Genomic DNA, 26,439 nt, shown 5'->3' on the forward strand with positions numbered 1-26,439 from the left:
ACAGCATGGCACATGCGCTGAGTGAGGAAAAAGTGTGTAGAAAAGACTTGTATTGCTTTGTGAGTTCCAGAAAAGACTTGTATTGCTTTGTGAGGGTCAGCGCACTGGACACATCTCTCTTAAGGGGGTGAGGATGTAACATCCCGGCCTACTTAATAGGATTAGGGTGAGGATGTAACATCCCGGCCTACTTAATAGGATTAATAGAATACTCGTATCAACAAATTGCAACTTCTTTTCCGGAAGCCGATCTCTAAAGAACTCCGATCTCTAAAGAACTCTGAGGTTAGGCGTGCTTGGCCTGATCGGGAAATTCTTCCCGAGTGCGCATGAGTGAGGACAAAGTGTGCAGAAAAGACTTGTATTGCTTTGTGAGGGCAGTCTATGACCTATAAAAGCTGCCTGCCCTCACAAAGCTGCCAGATGTAAGAGGGCGAACTCTGAGGTTAAGCGTGCTTGGCCTGATCGGGAAATTCTTCCCGAGTGCGCATGAGTGAGGACAAAGTGTGCAGAAAAGACTTGTGTTGGTTTGTGAGGGCAGTCTATGACCTATAAAAGCTGCCAGATGTAAGAGGGCCCGGCCCGGGAGAGGCGGGCCGCTACACATGTCTTCGAGTTTGTGGTTGTTTGTGGAGGTCGTGCGCATGTAGCGCTCCGACGCATGCTGTGTTCATGCGGGAGCACGTCGAGTCTTGGGGAGTGCGTGCGTTTGCATGCTTTCGGTCTTAGGATGGCGCGGCCCAGTCGGGAACGCATGCACGCATGGTGAACGCCGGGGTTGTAGGAACGCATGGTGGACGACCTCGATCGTGGGATGTCATGATCCAGTCGGAGGTTATCAACAACCGTGTATTTGCTTGCTATTTAAGTTCCTAATACAATTAGAAAAGCTGCCAAGTTCTTAGCAACACAAAAACACTGTCTCGCAAACTCTGTTCTTGATTGGAATTTCGTCAAACACCTTGTGGTAGCTAGGTTGTTCGCCAACAATTGGTATCAGAACCTCATTGGCTTGCTGGTGCCATGTCGCAACGCTCGCCCCCACTGCTACGGCCATTGCGCACACCGCCGCACCGGTCGTCACGCACGCCACCACGCCGCCGACTTGCAAAATCCCTGTCGCGCCGTGGGCACGGGGTGTTGATCGACAACCTCTGGCCGTCCAGCCACGCGACGCCAAGGAGTAGAGCGCCTCCGTCTACTACCCGGTTCCGACGAGGGCCAACTATGAGGAATGGGCGCTCCTCATAACCATCAACCTGCAGGCACAGGGTCTCTGGCATGCCGTGGAGCCCTTCGACGACGAGGGGATCGAGTACCGCGATGACAGGCTGGCGTTGGCCCAATTTTACACACAGTGCCGCCAGAGATGCTGCGCCCCCTCTCCTCCAAGCGCACGGGGCAGTCGGCATGGGAAGCAATCAAGACGGTGCGCATCGGCACACGGCACGTGCAGGAGGTGAACGAGCAGCTGTTTCGCCAGGAGTTCGCCGATGCAAGGTTCAAGGATGGTGAAAACGTGGAAGATTTCTCCGTTCGCCTCACCGGTCTCGCCAACAGCATTCGCGGCTTTGGAGGTGATCTCCCTGAGGTAGATGTTGCGTGACTCTGCTGTTGGTGAGACCGGTGAGGCGAACGGAGAAATCTTCCACGTTTTCACCATCCTTGAACCTTGCATCGGCGAACTCCCAGCGAAACAGCTGCTCGTTCCCCACCTGCACGAGTCGTGTGCCGACGCGCACCGTCTCGATTGCCTCCAATGCCGAGGTTGACGGTTATGAGGAGCGCCCATTCCTCGTAGTTGGTCCTCGTCAGAACCGGGTAGTAGACGGAGGCGCTCGACTCCCTGACAACGCGTGGCTGGACGCCTTGAGGCTATCGCTCGCCACGCCCGCGCCCATGGCGCGGCGGGGATTCTGCAGGTCGGCGCGTGGTGGCGTGCACGACGGCCGGTGCGGCGGTGTACGCGACAGCCGCAGCGGTGGCGAGCGCTGCGACATGGCACCAGCGAGCCAACGAGGCTCGTATACCAATTGTTGGCGAACAACCTAGCTACCGCAAGGTGTTCGACGAAATTCCAATCAAGAACAGAGTTTGCGAGAGGGTGTTTTTGCTGCTAACAACTTGGCAGCTTTTATGATTGTACTAGGAACTTAAATATTAAAGCAAATACAACGACTAGAAACGTAGGAATCGGTGCGGATGCGGGTGCGGCACCAGGAGCACCCTGATGACAAGTGTCGGAATTGCAATAAGATAGGCCACTGGGCTAAAGATTGTCGCTCAAAGGCCAAGAATGCCGAAGGCCACATCGCAGCGGAGGACGACGACGAGCCCACGCTGCTGATGGCCCGGACGTGCTTTGGTTGAACGGTGATGCCCGCGCGGGTGTTGACTGACAGTTTTTTTTTTTGGGTTCAGATTTGGATAGAACATGAGGATCCAAGGACATAGCAGGGTGCCTTCAGCAAGCTGACCGTGCTTAATTTTGGTGGAATCTTAGCCGGGCGTGAGCTCTCTTGGACGATCTTCCTCCTCCCGGAATTCGACCTTTCGGTATGCCTTTTATTCTTACCTGCAACACGTTCATTCGGTTTGTTATCAATAATGAAACTACTATGCATTCCAGATAACTAAAGACTGAAACCACTCTAATGTCACCGGCACTGCACTTTGTCAGACAAAATGAGTACCTCTTTCTGCTGTTCTCAATCAAGTTTCAGCCATAAAAACAGATAGCGGAGTCATCATTTTGTGACATGCATGTTCAATCCTCTCTATGTTAATTAGGATGCATCCTCTCTATATTAATTCTGTTGCAAATATGCCAGGTCCTCATGGTTCTTCCTGTTTGTCTTGCAATGGCATAGTTATTGGCAACAAAATAGAGTGACAATCGCCTGCTCATGATGAATATTTTTCAGTTCAAATCCCAGTCCCAACTTTAGAAACCAGCCCGAGTGGATGTTGACAATTTGGCATGCCAGACCATCACAACACAGTTACAAAAACAACCTCAGACTTGACTGCTGGCCCAATAACACAAGATTGATTAATGATTACTGTTCGGCCAGTTTGCTCACGAAAAAGAAAAGGACCATTTAAGATGTAGTATCGACCTGGACTAGACTTGCCTATTCTGAACTTGTGATATCAGGAAGTACTTAACGAACATCACCATGAAAAATTGAAACATGATGCCCTCAAGTGAAGGAACAGAAGAGTAACAAGTTAGGACTAGATTATCCCCAATCACCGGCCCCAAAAAAATGTGAATCAAATCATCTACGGAGTAGAAACAAACCAATCATCCGAGATCAGTTCCTATGATTCCATGAGAGTACTAGAACAATCAGAGATTCACAAAGCAGTGGCACTTGACACGAAATTAGGAACAAGAAACTGAATCATCTTAAGGATTGGACTTTCAAACTTGACTGTTCTTGATGCGATCGACACATGGCTCGCTTCTTCTCCTGGAGGAACTCCACGAGGGCCCTGAGCGCGGCGTCGACGTCGTCGCTAGCTGCGCAGCAGCATCTCCGACACCTCGGCCGGCGTGGCGTCCACGCCGGCGAGCATGCATGTCCATCCGCCCCGGCCGGAGCAGCGCCGCGTCGAGGCGTTCCTTGTAGTTGGTGGTGAAGAGTGAAGACGACCACCCGCTCCTCGCCGCTCGTCGACCACAGCCCGTCGATGAAGTTGAGCAGCCCGGACAGCGTCAGGCTCTGCTGCTCAATCTGAAATCACAAAAAAAACAATAATAATATTCGATCAAGAACAAGAAAGATTGCGTTATTGGTCGGATGTGGCAGTTGTATCTTGTCTGACAAATCATGTTGTGCTCTTTGCCATCGTCTTCCCTCGACCTGGAGGTGAAGCAGCAATCGATGTCCTCGACGACGAGGATGGAGAACAGAGTTGTCGTGCACCTGGAAGAGGTCGAGGTCGTAGAGGTTGAAGCGGAGGTGGTTGGCAATGGCGGCGACGAGGCTGGACTTGCCTGTCCCGGGCGGGCCGTAGAGGAGGTACCCTCGCTTCCACGCCCTGCCCCGGGTCGAGGTCGGCGACGATGGATCGCTTCAGCCCCGGGTCCATGGCGACCGTGTCGAACGTGGCGGGGTGGTGGTGGACGATGCCGCGCCACGACCAGCTCTCGTTCATGTAGATCTTGAGCTCGCGCTCCCGCCGCCGCGCCTGCCCAGCGCCATGTCCGTGTGCTCCGCGTCGAAGCTGAGCTCCAGCGACCACGATTCGCGCAACCTCCCACCGCCTTCCGCGGGGACGGAAGTCCACCTGAACTCCACGCCCTCGAAGACGTCGGACATCGAGTAGCCGGCACCATGGACAGCGAATTCCATCGGCCGCGCTCGCCCCCGCCCCCGACGCCGCTGAGGCGGAACCGGCCCAGGGCACGGGGATCGATCTTGGTGGCGAGGTACGCGTGGGCGTCCGCGAAGCAGCTGTCGTGGCGGCCGTCCTCATCGACGCGGTTGATGATGGCGGTGCGGCGCTCCGCCGGGCGAGGCCCGAGGCGGGCGTGGACGAGTGTCGTGGCCCAGCTCACCACCGCGCATAGGTCGTGCGGCACGACGAGCTCCCTCGCCATGCCGCGCGCCAGCACCGCGTAGGCGGTCATCGTGGTAGCCGTGGCCACCGCCCTCCTGTAGCCTGTAGGTCTCCACCGCCTTGGCGTACGACGGCGACACCCCCGCCGCCGACGAGAGGTCCATGCCCACCAACTGTTCGGCTTGAGGGCTACATGACGTAGGCGTGGCGTCGCCACAGAATTGGAGGTAGATTCCTTTTACGGAGGTGGGACCGAACCATAGAGGGGAGGAATATATAGATTCCACTAGGTGATACCCCGCGTTTTACTTTGGTATTCATTGATGAGTATATGCTAAATATTATCGGAATGATGAAAGTTGAAATGTTGAGAAAATAATACGAGAAAGATGATTTGACATATACTTGTTGATCTCTATAATATAATATTGTAGATGATGTGTCATGCTTGCATGTGATTTAAAATAGGCCAGAATAGTAATTGCTAGTGAGTGAAGATGTGGCATGCTTGCATGAGATTTTGAATGGGCTCGAATAGTAATTGTTAGTGGTGATGATATGACATTCTTGTATGTTGAGGTTTAGCTTCTAATAATTGTTAGTGGGTACCAATTATATAGAAAATATAGATTTATATTATGCTTTTTTTCTTTGTTAAAATAAAGGAAGAACAACACTTCATTTTGGCGGACAAATCCAAAACGACATACTACTACTTACTAAATGTAGACCTCCCTTTTTGGATCCAAGGGATATTTTTTCGCCCTCCCTCAAATAGCTAAAATAGTTAAAATAGCCTAAAAAATCCAAAAGGGTGAACTATTTGAGGGCTATTTGGAAATAACCCACCCAAAAAAACTATCCCACCCAAGGGGTGCTAATTGGGGCTATTTCAGGTGAGGCCCACTGAAAAGTGTCTTTTCTCTATATCTCTCTCTATGGAAAGGTACACTAAATGACAAATAGCTCTCAAAATAACCCTTGGATCCAAATAATTTAGGGCTATTTTATTAGAGGGCTACTTCCTTGTGCTAAAAAATAGCTCTCAAAATAACTCTTGACTAGTTTTCCAAACAGGGCCAATGCCCAAATCTTTTTATGGCTTATACTTTTGAAGGTTTTGTTATCACTTGTAAACTAGTAAATCTTTACTAGCGAGTTCTTTCTGTTGAGTTCGCTACTTACCTTTCTCGTTTTTCGTGCACACGCTTTCAAACAGCTAAACTGTTTATATTTTTCAAAAATTTTGCTATACGAAAGTATCTTTAAAAAACTATATTAATCCTTTTTTTAAAAAAATAATAAATACTTAATTAATCATAAGAAAATACGTCACTCTGTTTTGTATATGCGGGAGGTGAGGTCCTCCCGAACACCACCGTTTCTGCAACTAAAGGAGGGCACTACACGTCGGGCACCCACGTCAGCTGACTTCAGCATACATGCATGCAAAACTACTTTAAACAATTTTTTCTTAAATTATTTATCTAAATCATGATCCGATTGCACCATTATATTCATTGCAATTAAATCTTTAAAATAAGATCACACATGGATATATTCCAATGAATTTTTTAAGCTCATTATTGAATTATTTTTAAATGCTGTACGTTGTTCCACTAAATATATCAGAATTGTTTCACTGAGTAGATTGAATCAATCATTTAAATCGGACGTTGTTTCACTTTATATAAAAACAATGTTTCAGCAAATAGCGAAGTAATGTTTCAATTCACTGCAACATTTAATCTATACATAGTAAAACGTCACGAGTACACTAGGTGAAACATTTTTTTTGAAAAAAAAGTAAAACGCATTACCTTAATAGAGAGTTTCTATAATATATGTGTGATTTGTTGCAATGGAGTATGTGGTAAAGACGCGTAGCAGATGGGCAGGGGCACGTAGGGGGCCCAAAAGGCAGTGCGCGCCGTGAGGGTAGGGAGCGCCCGATTTTTTTCCCTCCCCCAAGCGACCGACACGAAGAATTATCGGCAACTAAATGTTGTAATATTCGTGCTTGTCATCGATTGCAGTTTATTTTCGGGACCACAATAGATGGTTTTTTTTTAAAGATTGATATGTGCTTCAAATTAAGTCTTCAAAGGACCAGGTGTCCAGGTGAACAAGTAACCGCAAAGTGACGAAATTAATAAACTAAATAAAACAATTACTCTGCCCTTGACTATGATTTGAAATATTCTAAAAACATTTTTGTAAAGAATCTATTGTACTGCATTGTTTAGACTCCTCCTTTTAAGCTACCGCTGGCAAGTTCATTTTCTAAAGTATTTTATTAATCTCCAAAATCAAATAATACTAGGCAATTTGTGATCACAGTACATCATTTGAGAGGGTTTTCTTCGAATTAGTAGCAATTTTCTGGGTCATCTAGAAAATGTTCCGGGAATGAAGAAGACAAGACGGCACAAAACCCTCTTCTTCCTTCTTTTGCACGTTCCGTCGCTGTGTTCTTCTCCCGCCTCTCTCTCTCTCTCTCTCTCTCCTCACCTGCTTCCTCCAAAACGGCAAAACCCTAACCAAACCCTCCCCCAAATTCTTCTCCCGATGTCTCCGGCGATGGCCCGCACGGCGAGTGCCGCCACCGGTGGCGACGAGCCGCCGCCCGAACCCCACCATCAGGCCGGCGTCCAGCGGCCGCCCAAAAATGACGGCGACGGCGGTGAGGAGGCGGGGGGCGGGAATGTGGGTGTTCCTGCGGCCGCCGCCGACGAGGATCCAACCGCCGGCGCGGTGGGTGCCGCGGGGAGGGGATCGAGGAGGAGGAGGAAGGCGGGCAGGAGAGCGGCCGCGCCAGACGAAGAGGACCTCGACACGATCCTCGCCGAGATCGACCAAAATATGGCCAGTGCGGCGCTCGATTCCATGCCGGAGATGAATCTGGCCCAGGCTTCGGCGTCCACGGCGATGGATGTGGCTGCTACCGTGAACGATGTTGGTGCCGAGGTGAAGGATGACGAAATGGAGGCGGAGTCGGCCGCTCCTAAGAGGAGGAAGCGGAAGAAGGAGAAGGAGAAGGAGAGGAAAACTACCTCGAAGGTGGCGGAGGCCGACGCGAAGAAGCCACCTAGGCACGTGCGGGTGATGCTGGAGGTGCTCGCCAAGAGGAAAGAGGCGGAGGAGCTGAGGAAGCGCGAGGAGGAGCTGAGGAAGAGGAAGGCAGAGGAGGAGCGGCTACAGAGGGAGGAGGACGAGAGGATGGTGGAAGAGATGAAGATGCAGCAGAAGGAGAGAGATAAGGGCAAAACGATGAAGAAGAGGCAGGATGGGAAGACCTTGACTGGGAAGCAGAAGGAGGAGGCTAGGAGGCTTGATGCCATGAGGCGACAGTTCCTTGGGCAGAGTAGAATTCTTGCTCGCAGCGACCTTGGCAATGATGGTGGTGCCAATGAGAGAAAGAAGAGGCCCATATATGATTCCAAGAGAAAGAAAGTGCAATCAAAGGCTGATGAGGCTGCTAATGGAGATGGCGGTCACATGCAGGAGCTTCATAAGGTTAACAAGGAAGAAGAAGAATGTGCCATTATGGAAGAGCAACCCCACTACCGTGTGGAGGAGGATGGGGAGAAAATCAAACTTGAGGAGATTAAAGGGGCTGAATCAGTAGAAGTGAGCAAAGAAGATGATGAAGAAAGCTAGGAGTATCAATGGGATGATAAGATATTTAGTAACGATGTCAATGCTGATGTGAATTTGTTTGAGAGAATTAACTTTGAGGAGAGAATCACAAAGGAAGAGAAGAATGAAGCTATGAAATCCTCCAATGAGGAGGTTGTTTCTCTAGTCACAGGCTGGAAGAATAGAATTGAAGAATGGGATGTTGATGTTGATGAAAATGATAAGGACACTAGAAAACTTACTCCAAAGAGAGATCCTGCTAAGGTGGACAAAGCTGAGAAATATACGGACCTCCGCTCACCGATCTGCTGCATTCTTGGTCATGTTGATACTGGAAAGACTAAATTGTTGGATTGTATTCGATGCACCAACGTGCAAGGAGGGGAAGCGGGGGGTATTACCCAACAGATTGGTGCAACATTCTTTCCAATTGAAAACATTAGAGAAAGAACCAAGGAGTTGAAAGCTGGTGCTGCTCTTCATGTTCCAGGATTTCTTGTTATTGATACTCCTGGTCATCAGTCCTTCTCTAACTTGCGTACTAGAGGTTCCAGTTTGTGTGATATCGCGATTTTAGTTGTTGACATCATGCGTGGTATTCAAGCACAAACAATTGAGTCTTTGAATATTTTGAAGAGACATAAGGCAGACTTCATCATTGTTTTAAATAAGGTTAAGCTTTGCATTAACATTGAAGAATTTCTGCTGATGTCTTGTCTTAGCTTGCTTATTGTCCTCAGTTTTCTTTCTTTTTCCTGTTGTCCAACAGGTTGATCGACTCTTTGGCTGGAAAAGATGTCCGAATGCTCCAATAAAGAAGGCTCTTAAACAGCAAGCTGAAGGTGTGAAGATGGAGTTTGATGCAAGGCTAACAGATGTATGTGAAATTGAAATTTGCATGTTATTTATGTGAATATTCTTGTGGCTCAAGTTGGCTTTGTTTCTCCATAACTTTGCCTTGTAGATTGTGATGTAGTTCAAGATGCAAGGCATCAATACTATTTTGTACTACAGAAATAAGGAAATGGATTGTACTTATAAGAACATTGTACCTACCTGTGCAATAAGGTATAATCTGTCACCAACCTTTCTGCTTCATTATTTTGGTTTCTGTAAGTAGTGTTAGAACTTTATTTGCTTTTCTTGACATGTAATGCAACACCTTCTCCAGTGGTGAAGGTATTCCAGATCTGTTGCTACTATCAATGCAATGGGCCCAAAAGAAGATGAAAGAGCGGCTTATCTTTTCTAACAACATTGAGGTACACATCTAGAGCTAATCTTCATAGACCATCCATGATGTTGCATTTCTATCATGTTCTAATAGATAATTTACTGCATGGGTCCATTTCACTTGTGATGAAATAGCTATGCCACGTTATGTTTTCAGTGTACTGTCCTAGAGGTTAAGGTTACTGAAGGCCACTGCACTACAATTGATGTTGTGTTGGCCAATGGTTTCCTCCGTGAAGGAGATCAAATAGTTACATGTGGCATGCAGGTATGAGTTATTCCATTCCTTTATTAACTAATTTAAAATGTTTATGGTCTTTCCGATACATTACTGATCATATTGCTTTTGTGCTTCCTAGGGACCCATTGTGACTCATATCAGGGCTCTGTTAACACCTCATCCTATGAAAGAGCTTCGAATTAAGGTGTGTAAGTGGTGATTTTTGATGCTTTCTTAGTTTCTTGTTATTATTATTTGTTAACACCTGGAATCCTGGATTCATTAAGTGAGCCATAATATCTTTTCACCGTTTTAAGGATGAAATACCTCTAGTATGAATTTGTTCGAGCAATTGGATTCATTATGTTTAGACAGTACTCCCTCCGTTTCACAATGTAAGTCATTCTAGTATTTCCCACATTTATATTGATGTTAATGAATCTAGACATATATATCTATCTAGATTCATTAACATCAATATGAATGTGGGAAATGATAGAATGACTTACATTGTGAAACGGAGGAAGTACTACTCTAGTCTATTGGGTGTTTAAGTAACAAAAGGAGTGAGAATTTGTTTCCCTTCCCTGCTTGAACTCTTTAACCACTACCTACCATTATATGTGAGGTTGATTGCTCGCTGGCTCTGTTGGTTTTAGGGAATATATCAGCTGATAAACAAACTTTGCTTCAGTAGATATGATCACTAAAACCAATCCCATCTGAGAAGCTGTGTGCAAGTCCAAACGAGATGCGGTTGGTTCAGTTGGTTTAATCTATTCTAAACTACTAACTTATAGGTAACACCAAAATGATTAGCCTGAAATTCAATCGAAACAAGACGGGCTGAGGGGGGAGAGTGGAAGAGAGGGACAGGCAGTCATGTGAATGAGTGGGAAGAGCAAGGCTGTCGCTCTATGTAGGTGTAGGGAGGTGTGAAGTGGGCAGGTTTCTAATCCAATGATAGACAGCTCAATGGACTGGGTAATCTAGTAATAAAGGAATCAGGAAATATAGACAGCCTATTTGGTAGGTTTGAGTAGACAAAGCAAACTAACCAATATTGCAACAACAAAGGCTATATAATAAAAATCGGGATGAAGTCAATTTTTCTGTGGGTTTGCTAATCAAAGTACTGTTGAATGTAGTGATTGCCTGTTTATGATCTTTTTCTGATGCATGCAACTAATGTACTGCCATGATAATGTTTCAGTGCCCATATCAACATCATAAGGAGATCAAAGCTTCTCAAGGCATCAAGATATCTGCGCCAGTGAGTCTCAATTCCACATTTCTGCATTTGAAATTTGGCACAACAAACTGATGAACATCCTCTCCCTTTTAGGGCCTAGAACATTCGGTTGCAGGCACAAGTCTCTTTGTAGTGCAGCCAGGTGATGATCAGGAAAAGTCAGTGAACAAAGCCATGGCAGAGATGGTTGTTTTAATGAACAGGATTGACAAGAACAGTGATGGTGTTTATGTGTAAGCTTCTTCTCTCGGGTCATTGGAAGCTCTCATAGAGTTTCTAAAGAGCCCAGCTGTCAATATCCCTATTTATGATTTCAATATAGGGCCTGTCCACAGAAAAGATGTTATGAAAGCCAGTGTGATGCTTGAGAAGAAGAAAGAATATGCAGCTATCTTTGCTTTTGATGTCAAAGTGATGCCTGATGCCCGTGAGATTGCCAATGAATCTGGTGTAAAAATCTTTGTGGCAGATGTAATATATCACCTTTTCGACCAATTTACCACATACATTGAGGGTTTGAGGGAAATAGAGAAGGATGAAAAGATTGTAGAGGCTGTGTTCCCTTGTGTTCTCAAGATCATTCCAGACTATGTGTTCAACTTGAAGGACCCAATTGTCTTAGGCGTTGATGTCCTTGAAGGAGTAGCTAAGGTATTGTACTAACCTACCACTCTAGCATATGCCTGCTTTTTGCTCTCCTTTCTGCTGCAAGTTTTTCAAATGTTGGAATCATTTGTTTAACCAATTGACTTTCAGTTCTGTCATTCTTGTGAAATACTTCTATGATATTCATTTAGGAGCTTTCATTCTGATTTTGTGGTCTGCACTAGCTCTGTCTCAATCATTATCAGTTGAACGGAACCTTATCTAAATGTCTCCAATTTAGGTGGGAACTCCTCTGTGTCTCCCTTCCAATGGTTTCGCTCGTATTGGGAACATTGCCTCTATCCAGAATAGCAGTAAGCAAGTTGATGTGGCAAGAAAAGGAGAGAAGGTTGCTATAAAGGTATAATGACTTCTATATTTGAATTAAACTTGTATGATTTTGATGAAATCACAGAATATAGTCTTGGGCGTTTTCGACAGATCACAGGAAGCACTCCAGATGAGCAAAAGAAATGTTTCGGTAGGAACTTTGGAATTGACGATGAACTGGTTAGTTTTATGACAAGGAAATCGATCGACCTTCTTAAAGAAAATCATCGGGTAACTTCAGTTTTGTTACCATTTTGTGTTCACTTTGTATACTGATTACGGAAATTGTAAAATGGTTTTGTTTACTGATTCATGCAGGGTGACCTCACGTTGAAAGAGTGGGAGCTTGTGAGGACGCTAAAGCACATCTTCCGTATACCTTGAGGATTAAACTCCCATATTTGTACATAGTACCATACGCTGTTGCTACTTGCCAGGCATGGGGTGTATGCCCATGACCTCTGTTTACTCGGCTGCTACTCTTCTCGGTGAAACTGATAATGGCTAATGACCATGCACAGCTGCAGCTTCTATCTTGAATCTTGATGGCCCATTGTTGTTGGCCTGTTGGCTGTTCCTATTTAGGGTAGCTTAAGGTGTTCAAGGTTTTTCATGTTTTGGCTGAAGTATACCTTGTGAACTTTGTTGGGTTAATACTTTGGTATGCTAGTCTATACGCAGAGTTTATGTGTATCTGGTTGCCCAAAGAAGTGCTGAATTTGGCCTGCGTGGCTACACTCGTCATTGTCTGCCGGCCTGGGTTAGAAGGCTGGAAATGCTCTGTTCCTCTTGGAAATGGATCTTGAGATCTATTGGATGCCTAAATCAACGCCTGGTTTACATGTTTCCTACTGAACAATACCGATCAATGTAGACAGAGACAGGTACTCGATCTATTCAAAATGCCCATATTATAATTTTTTAAATGCCCATACTCCACAACCATTGGTTATGATAATTTTTATTCCATACAACCATTGGTTACGATAATTTTTATTTCATACCTTGCCCCTCTCTTGATCTATATTGATCTATATTGCTCCATCTCTCAATACCGTAGAAGTTCTAGCTTTTAACTCATTTGCCCAAAGAGATGATGGGCAAGTGTTGTTCTTATATGTACGTACCAAGGCCCACATAAAGCATGAGCTTTTACAGTGATTGTGAGGTACTTAGAAATATTAAAACAAATACTTATAATGAGTTAGAAAACTACATTTTTTTCTCAAAACCGCTAAAGTAGTGATTTAACATCGAAGTGGTGAAAATACAAAATGTATGGTTCAAGATCTTTCTGTTCACTCTGTGAAACATTCTACTACTATCATAGTACCAATACTCTGACAGGTGAAGAAATTCCTTCTGTCAGTTGCTTCTGTATCAAACGTTTCTCTTCTTTGTTCTTCGGGTAACTTGATCCTGTTGAGGAGGTTCCATCATCCTGAAAATCACACTCATCACAAGTCTTCTCATCTGACAGAATGACAACCTTTAGATTTTTAGCTTGCTCCATGATTAATCTTGTAAATATCATATATTTGTCATTTGCCTCAAATCCACAAATCTCTAGTTGTGCCAAATGGTAGTGCTGGAAATTAAAATCTATCCAGAACATGTTCCTTTTCTCTGGGAAGAGGATTTGCCTCTGCTTGACTTCACTTCCTCCATACTGGCAAGAATGTTTCTGGACCTGTAATCAAACATACCTTGTCAAAATGGTGGGAATCAATAAATTTAGAGAGAGAGAGAGAGAGAGAGAGAGAGAGAGAGAGAGATCTAATCCACATTTATAACTATAGTTTGAGGACTACTACATGCGTCAAGGACAAAGAATCTAAATATCTAATCCATCTCAGTATGAAGCATGGAGTAGAGACAGCTAAACCCTTTGTGCCATTGGAAGATTTCAAAGTTAACAGTTACGCGAATTGCTAGAAAAATACAAAAATGGATTAATTTGTGTTGAGCCACTTACCCCAATACTAAATTTTCGGAGGGACGGTGCAGCTTTAAGGAGGTACAACGTCCATAGAAGGTCACACTCGTCAAATATCCGGCAGAGAGACAAGGTAGTCAGCCTGCCAAACGCAGCAACAAATCGGTTTGAATCCTCAGGTTGTATCCAAATCTAAGGAGAAAACAAAAAAGAGAAACAATTAGGCATCAACAGTATCAAACATAAATCTATGGGACTACAAGTTCTATCTTAAAATATAGCAATCTAATATCAGAAGAGTCACATATTAGTACAACATAAATTTGGATAAAACTAGAATATCCCTTAGCCGATACTGATTGTTATATTTTATATAAAATTACAGTACTCCATCTGTCCCAAATTAGTTCTCTCTTTATCATTTAAATTTTTTCTCACAGTAGTTGTCGCTCCAAAATACTACTTGACCCATTAATCACGTATCATTTGAATTTATCCTCATTCTACCCTCAAACACCCTTCTATTCTCAATCATGCATTATTCGATAAGAGTAGTTTTGTCTTTTATTTTAAACTTTAGCATATACCAAACAATCTAGAAAACAAGTACTCCCTTCGTTTCGAAATGTTTGACGCCATTGACTTTTTAGCACATGTTTGACTGTTCATCTTATTCAAAAAATTTAAGTAATTATTAATTCTTTTCCTATCATTTGATTCATTGTTAAATATATTTTTATATAGGCATATAATTTTACATATTTCACAAAAGTTTTTGAATAAGACAAACGGTCAAACATGTGCTAAAAAGTTAACGGTGTTAAACATTTCGAAACGGAGGGAGTAATTTGGGATGGAGGTAGTAGGAACTAACTGAAGTTTTTTTCCAAGATGTCCACCCAACTTACCTCCTCATTTCTGAAATTGAGAGATAGGCAATCCAGGTTGGTGGCGCTAGCCAAGAGCTCGCTCAGCCTGAATCTTTGTGAAGAACGCCGTGTACAAGAATTGACGAGAGAAATCTCGCGGAGGCACGGAGCCGCGGCGAGGCGGAGCGGAGCAGTCGTGGTCGTCGAGCTCCAGCTCTCAAGGGTGAGCCGGACAAGCTTCGGCGCGCGTCGCAGCTCGACCCGCCGGTAGCCGCACCCCCTGACCACCAGCTCCCGCAGCTCCGGCGCGCCGTCGATCGCCAGCGCCGCGCCCTCGCCTCGGCCGGCGCGGCAGCCGTGCAGCGTGAGGTGGACCAGCCGCGCGCACGCGCCCAGCACAGCGGCCACGTCCGCCGCGGTGAGCCATAGCCTCTCCAGCCGGAGCTTCGTGATCAGCAGGCCGCGCGGCCGCGCCACGAGGCCGGTGAGGAGGAGGCGCCGCCGCGCGCCGTCGCGCATCTGCGCCTCGGTGGTGTCCGCCGTCGCGCGGACATCGAGCTGCACCGAGCTGCATCGTGCGCCGCCGCCGCCGGCGTCAGCCGCCGCGCCCGCGGCGAGAAGGAGGTGGCGCACGGCGTAGACGAGCTCGTCGTCCTCCTCGTCCGTGAGGAGGAACCTCAGCGCGAGGCAGTGGGTGGCCGTGGGGGAGGCCAAGAACGCCATGGCTGCCCTGACGAAGGGAGGTATGGCTCGGTCGAGGTCTCGCTGCTGCAAGTTCTTGAAACCGTCTTCTCCTCCGGCTCTGGCTGATCTGGGGAGGAACTGGAAGATGCTGAGGAAGGGCCGGCGTATCCACCATGGGAGGTGCAGCCATCGCCTCGACAGCACGCTGGTTGCCACCGCTTGGCGCGTGTTGCCCAGCTTCTCCAAGATGGACACCAGCACATCGTCCGGCAACTCGCTGATTCTATCCTCCCCTGCAATCGCCTGCAGCATCATGAATAATTATAATTAATTAACCTTATTTTAGTGAAGGAATTAATAAGAGTATATATGTGACAAAAAAAGAGAGAGTTAAAGCGCTTAATTAAGTGAGGATTAATTACCACTCGTTGATTGCTTGGGCGTGGAAGGAGCTCCATTGGATGCAACATCGTTAATCGTCACCTGCGCGGCTGCACCCAAGCTTGCATCATCTGTGTAAATAAATATTTATCTCTTCGTTGACAATTAAAGATATTTATATCGGTATTTTGATACATCCATATTTGAGTCGATTTTTAAGTCCCTTCACTTTTGGAAATACAAAAGGAGTCGAATAAGGAATCAATTTTAAAAACTCGCACGTTAACTTGGGACGAGAGTCGGACTCCTAATTATCTAGGTGAATTCCCACGATAAATTTCGACCTAGTTAAACCGTATAACAATGATAAAATTAAAATAACACATTTTTTCTAGTTACTAATAATGAGGAAACATGAACGGAAGGGTAACTGAAATAAAATCGGAGAACGCTAATGATTTCCGCGACTTATTCGGATTAGGAACAAATTACTACTCCCATACCGCTTAGCTTAGTTTCAGAAATCCTAATCCTACCAGGCTAGGGTTATCTATTGAAGAGGAAGAAGTAAGAAGGAACATAGAGAATAATCCTAATTTCCTTTAAATCTATCTCTCTCATCCTATCAGTGTGTTTTTGTGTATTTTCTTTGTGTTTTGCAATCATTTATTTTACCACCTGTTTGGTAGAGTTCCAACTCTTAAATTTAACTTAAGGAGTTTATTCTAGAGTGGTGTCGTGGAGCAGCCTAAACCCAACTTCACCACTCTGGTTTATTTTATGAGAGAGTTTCAGTTAGCTCCACTCTTATTTTAGGTGGAGTTGAAACCATTTGGCTGGTATTTAGTTGCAGTAGAATTGGAGTCGTGTTAAATAGTCGTTACATTATTGTTGGAAATCCTATGTTTTGCTCTCTATTTATTATTTTGGAATAAGTTCAGTTGGGGTCCCTTAATTCGTCGCCGAGTTTAAAATTCGTCCCCGAACGCAATACCAAATATGACGCATCCCCCAACTTTCAAAACCAGCGTAAATAAAGTCCCAAGACGGTTTGGGTAGTGGTTTCGGCTGACGTGGCGCATACGTGGCATTGACGTGGCACTTAAAAGTGAGAAAAAAACCGTGGAACCCACCTATTAGGGAGTGTGTGGTTAAAAGTAAAAAAAATGCAGCGGATTCTACTTTTTTTCTTTCTCTTTTATCTTATCTTGCTTCTCCTTCCCAGCATCCAGCGGCCGGCTGGCGGGTGAGATTGCTAAGGGGCGATCGATCACCCCTAGCGATCAGGTAACAGATCCCTCTCCCTCCTCCTTCCACCTGGTTTTCTTTTTTGGCACCGCATTATTTTTCTATTTTAGTATATTTATACACCTAAAGTTTGTACACCTCACGTTTACAAATCTAAAGTTTATACACCTAAAGTTTAGAGACCCAAAGTTTACAAGTCAAAAGTTTATATACCCGATTCAAATTTGAATTTGAATTCAAATTTTTTATATATAGTATTTCTATACATCTAAAGTTTATAGACCTAAAGTTTATAGACCCAAAGTTTATAAGTCAAAAGTTTACATACCCGATTCAAATTTGAATTTGAATTATATCCGATTTAAATTTAAATTTGAATTCAAATATTTTTTAATATAGTATTTCTATACATCTAAAGTTTATACACCTAAAGTTTATAGACCTAAAGTTTATAAATCAAAAGTTTACATACTCGATTCAAATTTAAATTTGAATTCAAATATTAGTGTATAGACCCAAAGTTTATAAGTCAAAAGTTTACATACCGATTCAAATTTAAATTTGAATTCAAATATTATTTTATAAACCCAAAGTTTATAAGGTTGCCATCCGAAAGCAAGTGATTTGGCTTATCGGCCAAACTAGAACTTCCTATTTCAGCCAAAGAATTTCCATGGATTGGCTTATTGCTGGAAGCAGGATCTTCTGTGGCTTACATAATTGTAGCTCTCAATTGATAGTAGCATACACTTATAATGGGTTTAGGAATTAGGGATGCAGAAGGAAAGGTCACATGATTAGTTTCCACGGACAAATATGCATGTAGTGCTGGACCCACAATTTTGGCTGAAAAGCCACAGCCTTATAAGCCAAACGATGGGCTTCGGCTGGACTTCGGCTGAAAAGAAAAGGCCCAAGCAAGCCCTCCGATGGCAGCCTAATTCAAAAGTTTATGTACCCATTTCAAATTTAGATTTAAATTTATTTTTTTTTATATATAGTATTTCTATACATATTTTTTTCAATTTTGTTTTATATATATATTTTTTTAAATTTATGGTGTAGTAGGAAGAGAAGAAGTGGAGGAGGAAGAGGGGAGAGAGCATATAGGGGGATGGGGATCGGCGATCGATCGCCCATTAGCCACACCCGCTGGCCGGCGCTCATGTTGAACTAGGCGGATGAATTTTAGACTCGAAGACAAATTGAGGGAACTAAAGTGAACTTATTCCCTTTTTTTTTTCATCGCTGCTATTCCCTTTTTTATTTCATCGCTGCGATTCAATCTCCTATTCTCCTACCCAGCGAGCACTTATTTCGAATTAGCAACCTTTTTCTGGGTCATTCCCAAAGTGTTCGTGGAAAAAGACAAGAAGACACGCCTCCCTTCCCTTCTTCTTTACCACGCTAACCACTCACGCTTCTCCTCTCAAGGTGTTCGTCCAAAACCCCAAGCCAAAACCCTCCCTCAAAATTCCCCTCCCCGGCGATGGCCCGCACGACGAACGCGAACGCCGGCGCCGGAGGAGGCCACCGTCAGGGCGTCCCGCGGGTGCCGCCCAGCCGCAGAGACGCCGGCCGAGAGGACGGGGTTGCGGAGGATGGGAGTACGGGGGCTCCTGCGGCAACCACCGTCATCCCCGGCTGCGCCGCGGCACGCGCGGTGGGTGCGGCAGGGAGCAAATGGAGGAGGAAGGGGACGAGCGGGAGGGAGGCGCCGTACGAGGAGGACTCGGGCAGGGTTCGCTCTGCGTTCGGTCTGGATGCCGTGCTCTCGTACACGCCGCAGGTGGTGATGGTCTTCACGGAGAACGATAACAAGGGAAGAGAAGATGGCACGCACACCCAAGGCCACAATCTGAGCCTCACTTGGCCGCCACCCAAGGATGACATCCGCGGCGATGGCCACGACGAAGCGGGGCATCGGATTGCGAGGGATGCTGCTGCGGCCACCGGCGCCCGTTCGGTGGATGTCGCGGGAAGGAATCCGAGGAAGGAGAAGAGCGGGAGGGCTGCCCGGCCCGACGCGGTGGATTTGGGTAAGCAAGACCCATCGGGCGTTTCGCCCACATCGGGCGTTTCGTCGCCAGCGTTGGCTCCTTCGTGTCTGTCGGAGGATGGTAATTTCCATCGGGAGAATGTCGAAATGCAAGCTGAAAGAGCCAATGGTTGGAGGAGGAAGGAGAGGAAGGCGGCAGTGGAAGCATCGGAGGTGGAGGTGAAGAGGCCTGGAAATCAGAAGGGGCATGGTTTGCTTGATCAGAGCGGAGATTCAGTTGGCAACAATCATGTTCTTATCAGCAGTAGTAATCATGAGAGGAAGAAGAGACCAATGTATAATTCTGAGGCCGCTAAGGAAAAGAATAGAGTGCAATCCAGCAGCAATGATCGATTCCACAGACTTAACAATGATAAGATCAAAGAATGTTCCAGTGCTGAAAAGGTACCCAAGTTGTCGGATGTGAATACCAAGGAGAAAAGTGAAATTGATCAGCTGACCAAAGGAGCAATACTTGCCAACGAAGATCAATATGAGTGGGATGATCTGTTCTTTGATGATGGTGGAAGTAAATTTCTGACTGTAGAAAACAAGTGTGAAGTGGAAGGCGTGGAGGCCAGTGATAAAAACGATATGGGTACCAGAGGTTTAGCTCATCCTGCTAAAGTGGAACAGGCTAGGAAAGATATGGGCCTCCGCTCACCAGTCTGCTGCTTTCTTGGCCACAGTGGTACTGGGAAGACTAAACTGTTGGATTGTATTTTGCGCACCAATGTACCAGAATCAGAAGCTGGGGGGATCACCCAACAGTTCGGAGTAACATTTTTTCCCATGGAAAACATCAGAGAGAGAATCAAGGAGTTGAAAGCTGATGCAGTTCTTTCATATTCCAGGATTGCTGTTAATTGATACTCCTGGTCATGAGACCTTCAGGAACTTTCGTTGTATAGGTTCTCGCCTCTGTGATATTGCTATCCTGGTGGTTGATGTTATCCTTGGGCTTCAAATGCAGACATTAGAGTCATTGGATCTTCTGAAGAAGCATAAGATTGATTTCATCATTGCTTTAAATAAGGTTTGATTTGCATTCATGAAAAATATGCTCCTAAACCTGCACTAACTTGCTTATTGTCCTGAGTTCCTCCTTCTCAAGTTTCAATATTCTTGCCCCTTCTTTCTGAAGGTTGATAATATCGATGGCTGGAAACAATATCCAAATGCATCTTTCGAGAAGGCTCTTGCACTTCAAAGTGAATCTGTTAGGATGGGATTTGAGAAGAGATTGTCTGATGTATGTGAGCACAATTCTTTAGATTTTGTTTATTCCACTTTTCTGGTATGCCAACTTGATATCTCCATGACTATGCCCCTATAGATTGTGAGCCAACTCAATGCTCAAGGCATTGTTTCTGGTCTATACTACATCAACAAGGACAAGGATGACAAATTTAAGAACATTGTGCCTACCAGTTCAATCAGGTATAATACATCCCTAGACTGCTGTGTATAAATTTTGATTTCTGCCAATTACATTAATATTATGCATGCCTTCCCTGACACATACGCAATTCCCTTCCCCAGTTGTGAAGGCATTTCAGATTTGTTGCTCTTGTTATCAGATAGGGCACAAAAGATGAATGAACGGCTTACCATACGGGACAAAATTGAGGTAACATGGAGCTAAATACCTAATCTTACCTTCTTACCTTATGTTTTCAGCTAAAATTTGCAATCATTGTTGTGAAATACTTTTATCTTGTTTTTATTTCAGTGTACCATTCTGGATGTTAAGTTCATTGAAGGTCATGGCACTACCATTGATGTTGTGTTGTCTAGTGGTGTTCTTCATCTAAGAGATCAAATAATTATGTGTGGCTCACAGGTCTGAGCTATTTCACTCCCTTTTCCAATTGTTTGTGAAATGTCTATTGTGTTTTTGATGCTTGAAACATTTTATTCTTTGTAGGGGCCCATTAAGACTCATATCAGGGCTTTGTTAACACCCAATAAGATGAAAGAACTTCAAGTTAAGGTGTGTCACCGAGGTTCTGAACTTCGTATGCTTAATTAACCCTTTGATTCATTGGAATAAACTATAGTCCCTTTCTCATGTTAAAGACGAAAAACTCCTAATCGGAATAGTGGAAGTTGTATGTTATGTTTTGGCAGTAGTATATCTTTTATTCTAGTATGACTTATTCATCTGTTCCTTTGCACTCGCAGCATATAATTATCTTTTTATTTTTTTTACTTTTAACTGTGTTTCTACTTTGAGATCAGATAACATTGTATTACTGATTATGATTTATGAGTGATATTAGTTCTTAAAAAAAAGTTGCACAAAAATCGAAGCACATCAGTGGCTGTGATTAAAAGTGGGTTAACAGTTTAATCCTCATTAGTGAGGGGTATTTTCGTCCATAGAAATTTCAGCCCACAATGATATCGTTCTCTCCTCGTCAGGCAACGCCACTGCCCGCTGGTTTCCTCTGCAACGTAAGCGCCACCCGCTTCCCCTCCCTGCCCTGCTAGACCACCCTAACTAGATCCCATCAATGGATCGATGGATTTGCGGTGATTTGAGTCGGTAGTTCGCTCGCAACACGATGAGCGGGAGCTCCAGTGAATAATATGCTGCCCCACAATGAAGATCGTCGCCGCCATGCTCAACATGATCAGCCTCGAGCACGAGGACTATATATAGCAACGTCGACGTCCTCATCAAGGGCCACCACCTCGTGCCGCCGCCACTGCCACATTGAGCATGCCGCCGTGCCGGCAGTAGTCAGGCCACCCCAGCGACAGCTGCAGCAGCTTCTCCAGTGCCATGATCTATACCTCATTTAAGGCCAAGTCGCAATTCGATTGAACCAAAGTTTAAACATAAGAAATAACACAAAATAAGCTTGTGCCCTTCGTGCTTTGGCTTGTTTGATATTTGTCTGTCTGCAATCTGCAACGGCAAGTTCGATGTGACTTGTGATGGTGGTGAGTTGTAAATGAACGGGGTTGACATAATGGCATGCAGATACTTGTTTTATGACTACTGGCTGTGAGATGGACAAAATGGAGCGTCGTGTTGCACCGCGCGTCGAGAGGAAGAAGAGGGCGGAGCGGCGGCGCTGTTTGCAAGAGGAAGCCGGGCAACGAGGGGAGGAAGAGGGAGGGGAGGTGGCGAGGCAAGGGAAGCGCGGGCGGTGCTTGCGAGGCTGAGGAGCGGCGCTACCCAAGGAGAGAACATCCCGGACTAGCGGTCGTAGTCGTGGAGGAATCGGCGTCGCCATTGGTAATTTGGTATCGCTGCAGAGTTGGACCGGGGCTCAAAATTCCATGGACGAAAATACCCCTCGCTAATGAGGATTAGAGTGTTAATCTCTCTTTTAATCTCAGCCACTTATGTGCTTTGATTTTCGTGCAACCTTTTTTTTTTAGAAGTATAGAAGCACATCTCTTTTTTTACTTTTAACTGTGTTTCTACTTTGAGATCAGATAACATTGTATTACTGATTATGATTTATGAGTGATATTAGTTCTGGTTTTATTCTTAGATTGCTACGTACATATATTGAAGTCAGCGACCCAGTAGTGAATAGGATAATAAATCTCATCATCATCAACTCTTAACTAGTTTGGCTGGTTTACCAGATAGGCAAATACTGAAGATTCCTCATCTACTAAATATGCGGATGGCTTGGTTACCTTGTGTTATCTGAACCATGTAACTGATGTACTTCTATTATTAATGTCTCAGAGCCCATACCAACATCATAAGGAGATCAAGTGTGCTCGAGGCATAACAATATCTGCACCGGTGAGACTCAATTCCATCTTGCATGTTTCAGAACTCTATATGAATAAACTAATGAACATGTACTTTTAGGGGCTAGAGTATTCGATTGCAGGTACTTGTCTCTATGTTGTACGGCCTGGTGATGATCAGCAAGATGTAGTGAACAATGTATTGTCAGATATTGCTACATCATCGAACTGGATTGACAAGAGCAAGGAGGGTGTTTATGTGCAAGCTTCTTCCCTTGGATCATTGAAAGCTATAACTGAATTTCTGAAGAGCCCTGCTATGAACATACCTGTCTGTGACTTCAGGCTTGGGCCAGTCCTTCGGAAAGATGTCATGAAGGCCAGATTTATGGTCAGAAAGAAGACACAATATGCTACTATTTTGGCTTTCAACGTAAAAGTATCTCCTGATGCCCAAAAATTGGCCAGTCAAGATGGTGTGAAGATCATTCTTGCAGATGTAATCGATCATTTATTCGAGCAATTCAGAAAATACATTTTCCCAAGAAATGAGAAAACTGAAGAAGTTGTATTCCCCTGTGTTCTGAAGATCATTCCAGACTGCGTATTCAACAGAAAAGGCCCAATTGTTCTAGGTGTCGACATGCTGTATGGAGTAGCCAAGGTATTTACTTGCAGCTGATTGCGAAAATGTTTGTTTCCCATTTTTTTTTCTTTCAGTAGATTTGAAGTGTTACCTGCATGCAGTTCAGTGGGTAATGTTTGCTCATGTCTTTCACATGAAGCGCAGTAGTTGTGGATTTGTTTAGAAGTTGTCATCCAGATTTTTTTGGTATGAAGTAGCTTGATTTCCATCAATCTCACTATAAAAACTATTTGATTGTTTCCTTTATTCCAGGTCGGAACCCCTCTTTGCATCCCTTCCAAAGGCTTCATCCGCATTGGGAAAATTGCTTCAATCCAGAATAGCCATAAGCAAGTTGATGTGGCAAGAGAGGGAGAGAAGGTTGCGATAAAGGTATGGTGACATCTATGTTTGAAAGCAACTAATACGTGTTTGAAGAAATGCTAGAGTATTGTCTTAAGTATCGGAACAGATTGTAGGGAGCAACCAAGACGAGGCAAACAATAGTTTTGGTAGAACATTTGGACTTGATGATGAGCTTGTTAGCTACATAACAAAGGAGTCGATTGATGTTCTTAAAGAACATCATCGGGTAAGTTGGTAGCTTATGTTGTATCATTAATTTTGTTTTACCTGTGTGCTGCTATAACTTGCCACTGATCTGTAATTTCGATTTGTGTAGCATGACCTGACAACGAAAGACTGGGCTGTTTTACGAGCACTGAAGAGCATGTTCAAGATACCGTGAGGGTTACGCCAGCAATATCTTTGTTATTTCACATAACTACATGTAACGTTGGTAAGGTGTTGACGATTTGGCATGGAACACCTTTAGTCTTGTGCGAATGCTACATGAGCTCCCATTGTGTTTACGGTTGTGTTTAGTTGTACTTGCAGAACACAGTGCGCCCTTGCGATTAAACTTTGGAAGAAGTATGTATGAGACGAAGTATGGCCATGTCTACTTGCAATCTTAATCTGGATGACCCATGATTGCTCCTTAAATGTTTTAAGTTTATCCATTCTACGCTGAAAACATGTTTATGGTACCAGTTCTGTTGAGAAGCAAGTACTGTATGTACTATTGTTGGCTGTTTTTCAATGCCGCCGCCAGAATAGCCGATCCCATGTCCTTGTAGTTTTCCAATTGTTCCTCTGTACTTTTCACGGACCGGTGAGGGGAGGAGCGAGCTTAGCGAGGTGGCTTCGGTTTAGGATAGGTCCAAGAAGGCTAATTCACGAACACGCACACGACCACTCCGCTCCGTGACAAAGCTGTTGGGTTAGGGTTCGGGCATGGGGTGCTGGGGAGGGCCGGAGAGGGAGGCGGAGGGATTCGTAGGCTGAAGAGGGATGGTTGGGAAGTGGCGGACGAGGAGGCGGCGGCAGCAGCATCACCGGAGCCGCGGGGGCACCAACGGGTGGTAGGCTGGTGTTGGTGACGGGGATAAAGCGGAGCGAAATGGCAGATCAATTTATACTCCCTTCATCTTTGAATACTTGGCGCCACATACTATCACCTTTAAACTTTGATCACTCGTTTTATTAAAAAAAAAGAAAATATATAAATATTTATAAGGGACGAAGCATCCTAAAAATATGTTTTCTTTTTTTAATTCAATTTAAAAATGTATAAATTTTATTCACGTTAAAAAATAACATTATTTTTTTGAATTTTGATTGTATTCACTTATCTGAATATTGTCACAGGAAATTGCAGATGAGGTTATGTTAAGCTCGTTACCTGAGGCTGACGACGTCCTGGTACCCATCCTGCACAAGCTGGAAGACACGCAGCAAGCAGTAGCAACCACCGTCCTCTATGTTCAGACATAGAAATTTCATATAGGTTTCTATGTTCAGCCATCGATCATTCGAAATTATATTGCGTCTGAAGAGTTCCAATTTGAGACCCAGTTTTGTTCTCTCTACATAGAGAAGTTTTATAGTGTTTACGAGGTACGTAGAGGTATTGAGAGGTAGAGTTCTGTGGACCGTTGATCGAGAGAGGGGTAAGGTACGGAATAAAATTATTGTAACCGATGGCGGTGGAGTAATTAGCTAGTAAAAAGTAGGCATTGATTGGAATTGGATCAGATTACACTTGACACAAAGCTAAATCGCTCTACTTCGTCATATCACCAGGCATGTTTGATCACCGACGGAATCACGCGCTGTATAATGTCATCGTCATCGTGGCACTTAGGATATCCAGCCATGGATTGAACCAACTAATACCAAGGTAGATGTACGCGAATGCACCATGAGAGACAAGTTGTATATGACTAATCGAATATTTGATTTGCGGGTTTTACTTGTTTGCCGGCGCCGAGAAGGATGGCAAGGACGAGCTTGCTGAGCGCGGAGAGCTGCCATGCGAGGTCGGATAGCACAGCAAACAATGTAAATCTTCTCAACCATTGTATGCATGCAAATAGCAGCCGATAAAATAGGCCTTAATTAGGGGGTTGTTTCCGTATTTATGTGCGGAAAGATGGCAAGATGGCTTTATTGAGGATTAAAAACGGTCTTGCCGTCCAACACAAAAATATTCTTATTTCAGTTTATTAATTATGGTTTTTAAAGAAGTGATATTTTTCTTATTTCAGTTTATTAATTATGGTTTTTCAAGAAGTGATATTTTATCAAGATTTCACGTTGTTTGGATAAAATATAAATCTTCAAACAACCATGCAAACATCCGGTGATATTTTAACCGATCATGTTTGTTATGAACAAATTGTAAATATAAGAGAAACTATGCAAATAGCGTAAAACAAAATTAGAGATAGAGATAAACTACCGACACGATGCCTATGTACCTACAGCTAACAGTAAAGACAATTCTATCCCTTTTCATCTCCTAGCAAAATTATCTATTTACCCTCTCTACCTAAGTACCTATGTGAATACTTAAATACCTTTTAGATAGTACCTTTTATTAAGAACCGTTGGATTTTTACTATTTTTGGAATGCAAACACCGTAAAACCTCTCCTCTACATATACATTATCTGGTATTGGGTAATGCGGTCTTCTTATATGATGCAT

General features: G+C 44.3%; 1 protein-coding gene, 1 long non-coding RNA gene and 3 pseudogenes across 2 annotated transcripts; 3 read left to right on the top strand and 2 right to left on the bottom strand.

Moving 5' to 3' along the window:
* Nucleotides 1-924: 924 nt before the first annotated feature.
* On the top strand, nt 925-2,928 carry LOC112939552 (uncharacterized). Its single transcript, XR_010738980.1, has 2 exons — nt 925-2,556; nt 2,630-2,928. It is a non-coding gene; the product is annotated as an uncharacterized lncRNA (long non-coding RNA).
* A 648-nt stretch (nt 2,929-3,576) lies between these two features.
* On the bottom strand, nt 3,577-4,789 carry LOC112939551 (AAA-ATPase At5g17760-like; annotated as a pseudogene).
* Nucleotides 4,790-7,315: 2,526 nt separating this feature from the next.
* Nucleotides 7,316-12,625, top strand: LOC107280887 (eukaryotic translation initiation factor 5B-like; annotated as a pseudogene).
* A 366-nt stretch (nt 12,626-12,991) lies between these two features.
* On the bottom strand, nt 12,992-15,847 carry LOC112937947 (putative FBD-associated F-box protein At5g56390). Its single transcript, XM_066306963.1, has 4 exons — nt 15,800-15,847; nt 14,733-15,680; nt 13,864-14,016; nt 12,992-13,578 (listed from the first exon to the last, which is right to left on the bottom strand). The coding sequence occupies exons 1-4, from the start codon at nt 15,845-15,847 to the stop codon at nt 13,213-13,215; spliced, it is 1,515 nt and encodes a 504-aa protein (XP_066163060.1). The 3' UTR covers nt 12,992-13,212.
* Nucleotides 15,848-18,437: 2,590 nt separating this feature from the next.
* On the top strand, nt 18,438-24,394 carry LOC107277592 (eukaryotic translation initiation factor 5B-like; annotated as a pseudogene).
* The last annotated feature ends 2,045 nt before the right edge of the window (nt 24,395-26,439 follow it).

This window comes from Oryza sativa, chromosome 1, assembly GCF_034140825.1.
Source record: "Oryza sativa Japonica Group chromosome 1, ASM3414082v1".
In the NCBI taxonomy this organism is placed as follows: domain Eukaryota; kingdom Viridiplantae; phylum Streptophyta; class Magnoliopsida; order Poales; family Poaceae; genus Oryza; species Oryza sativa.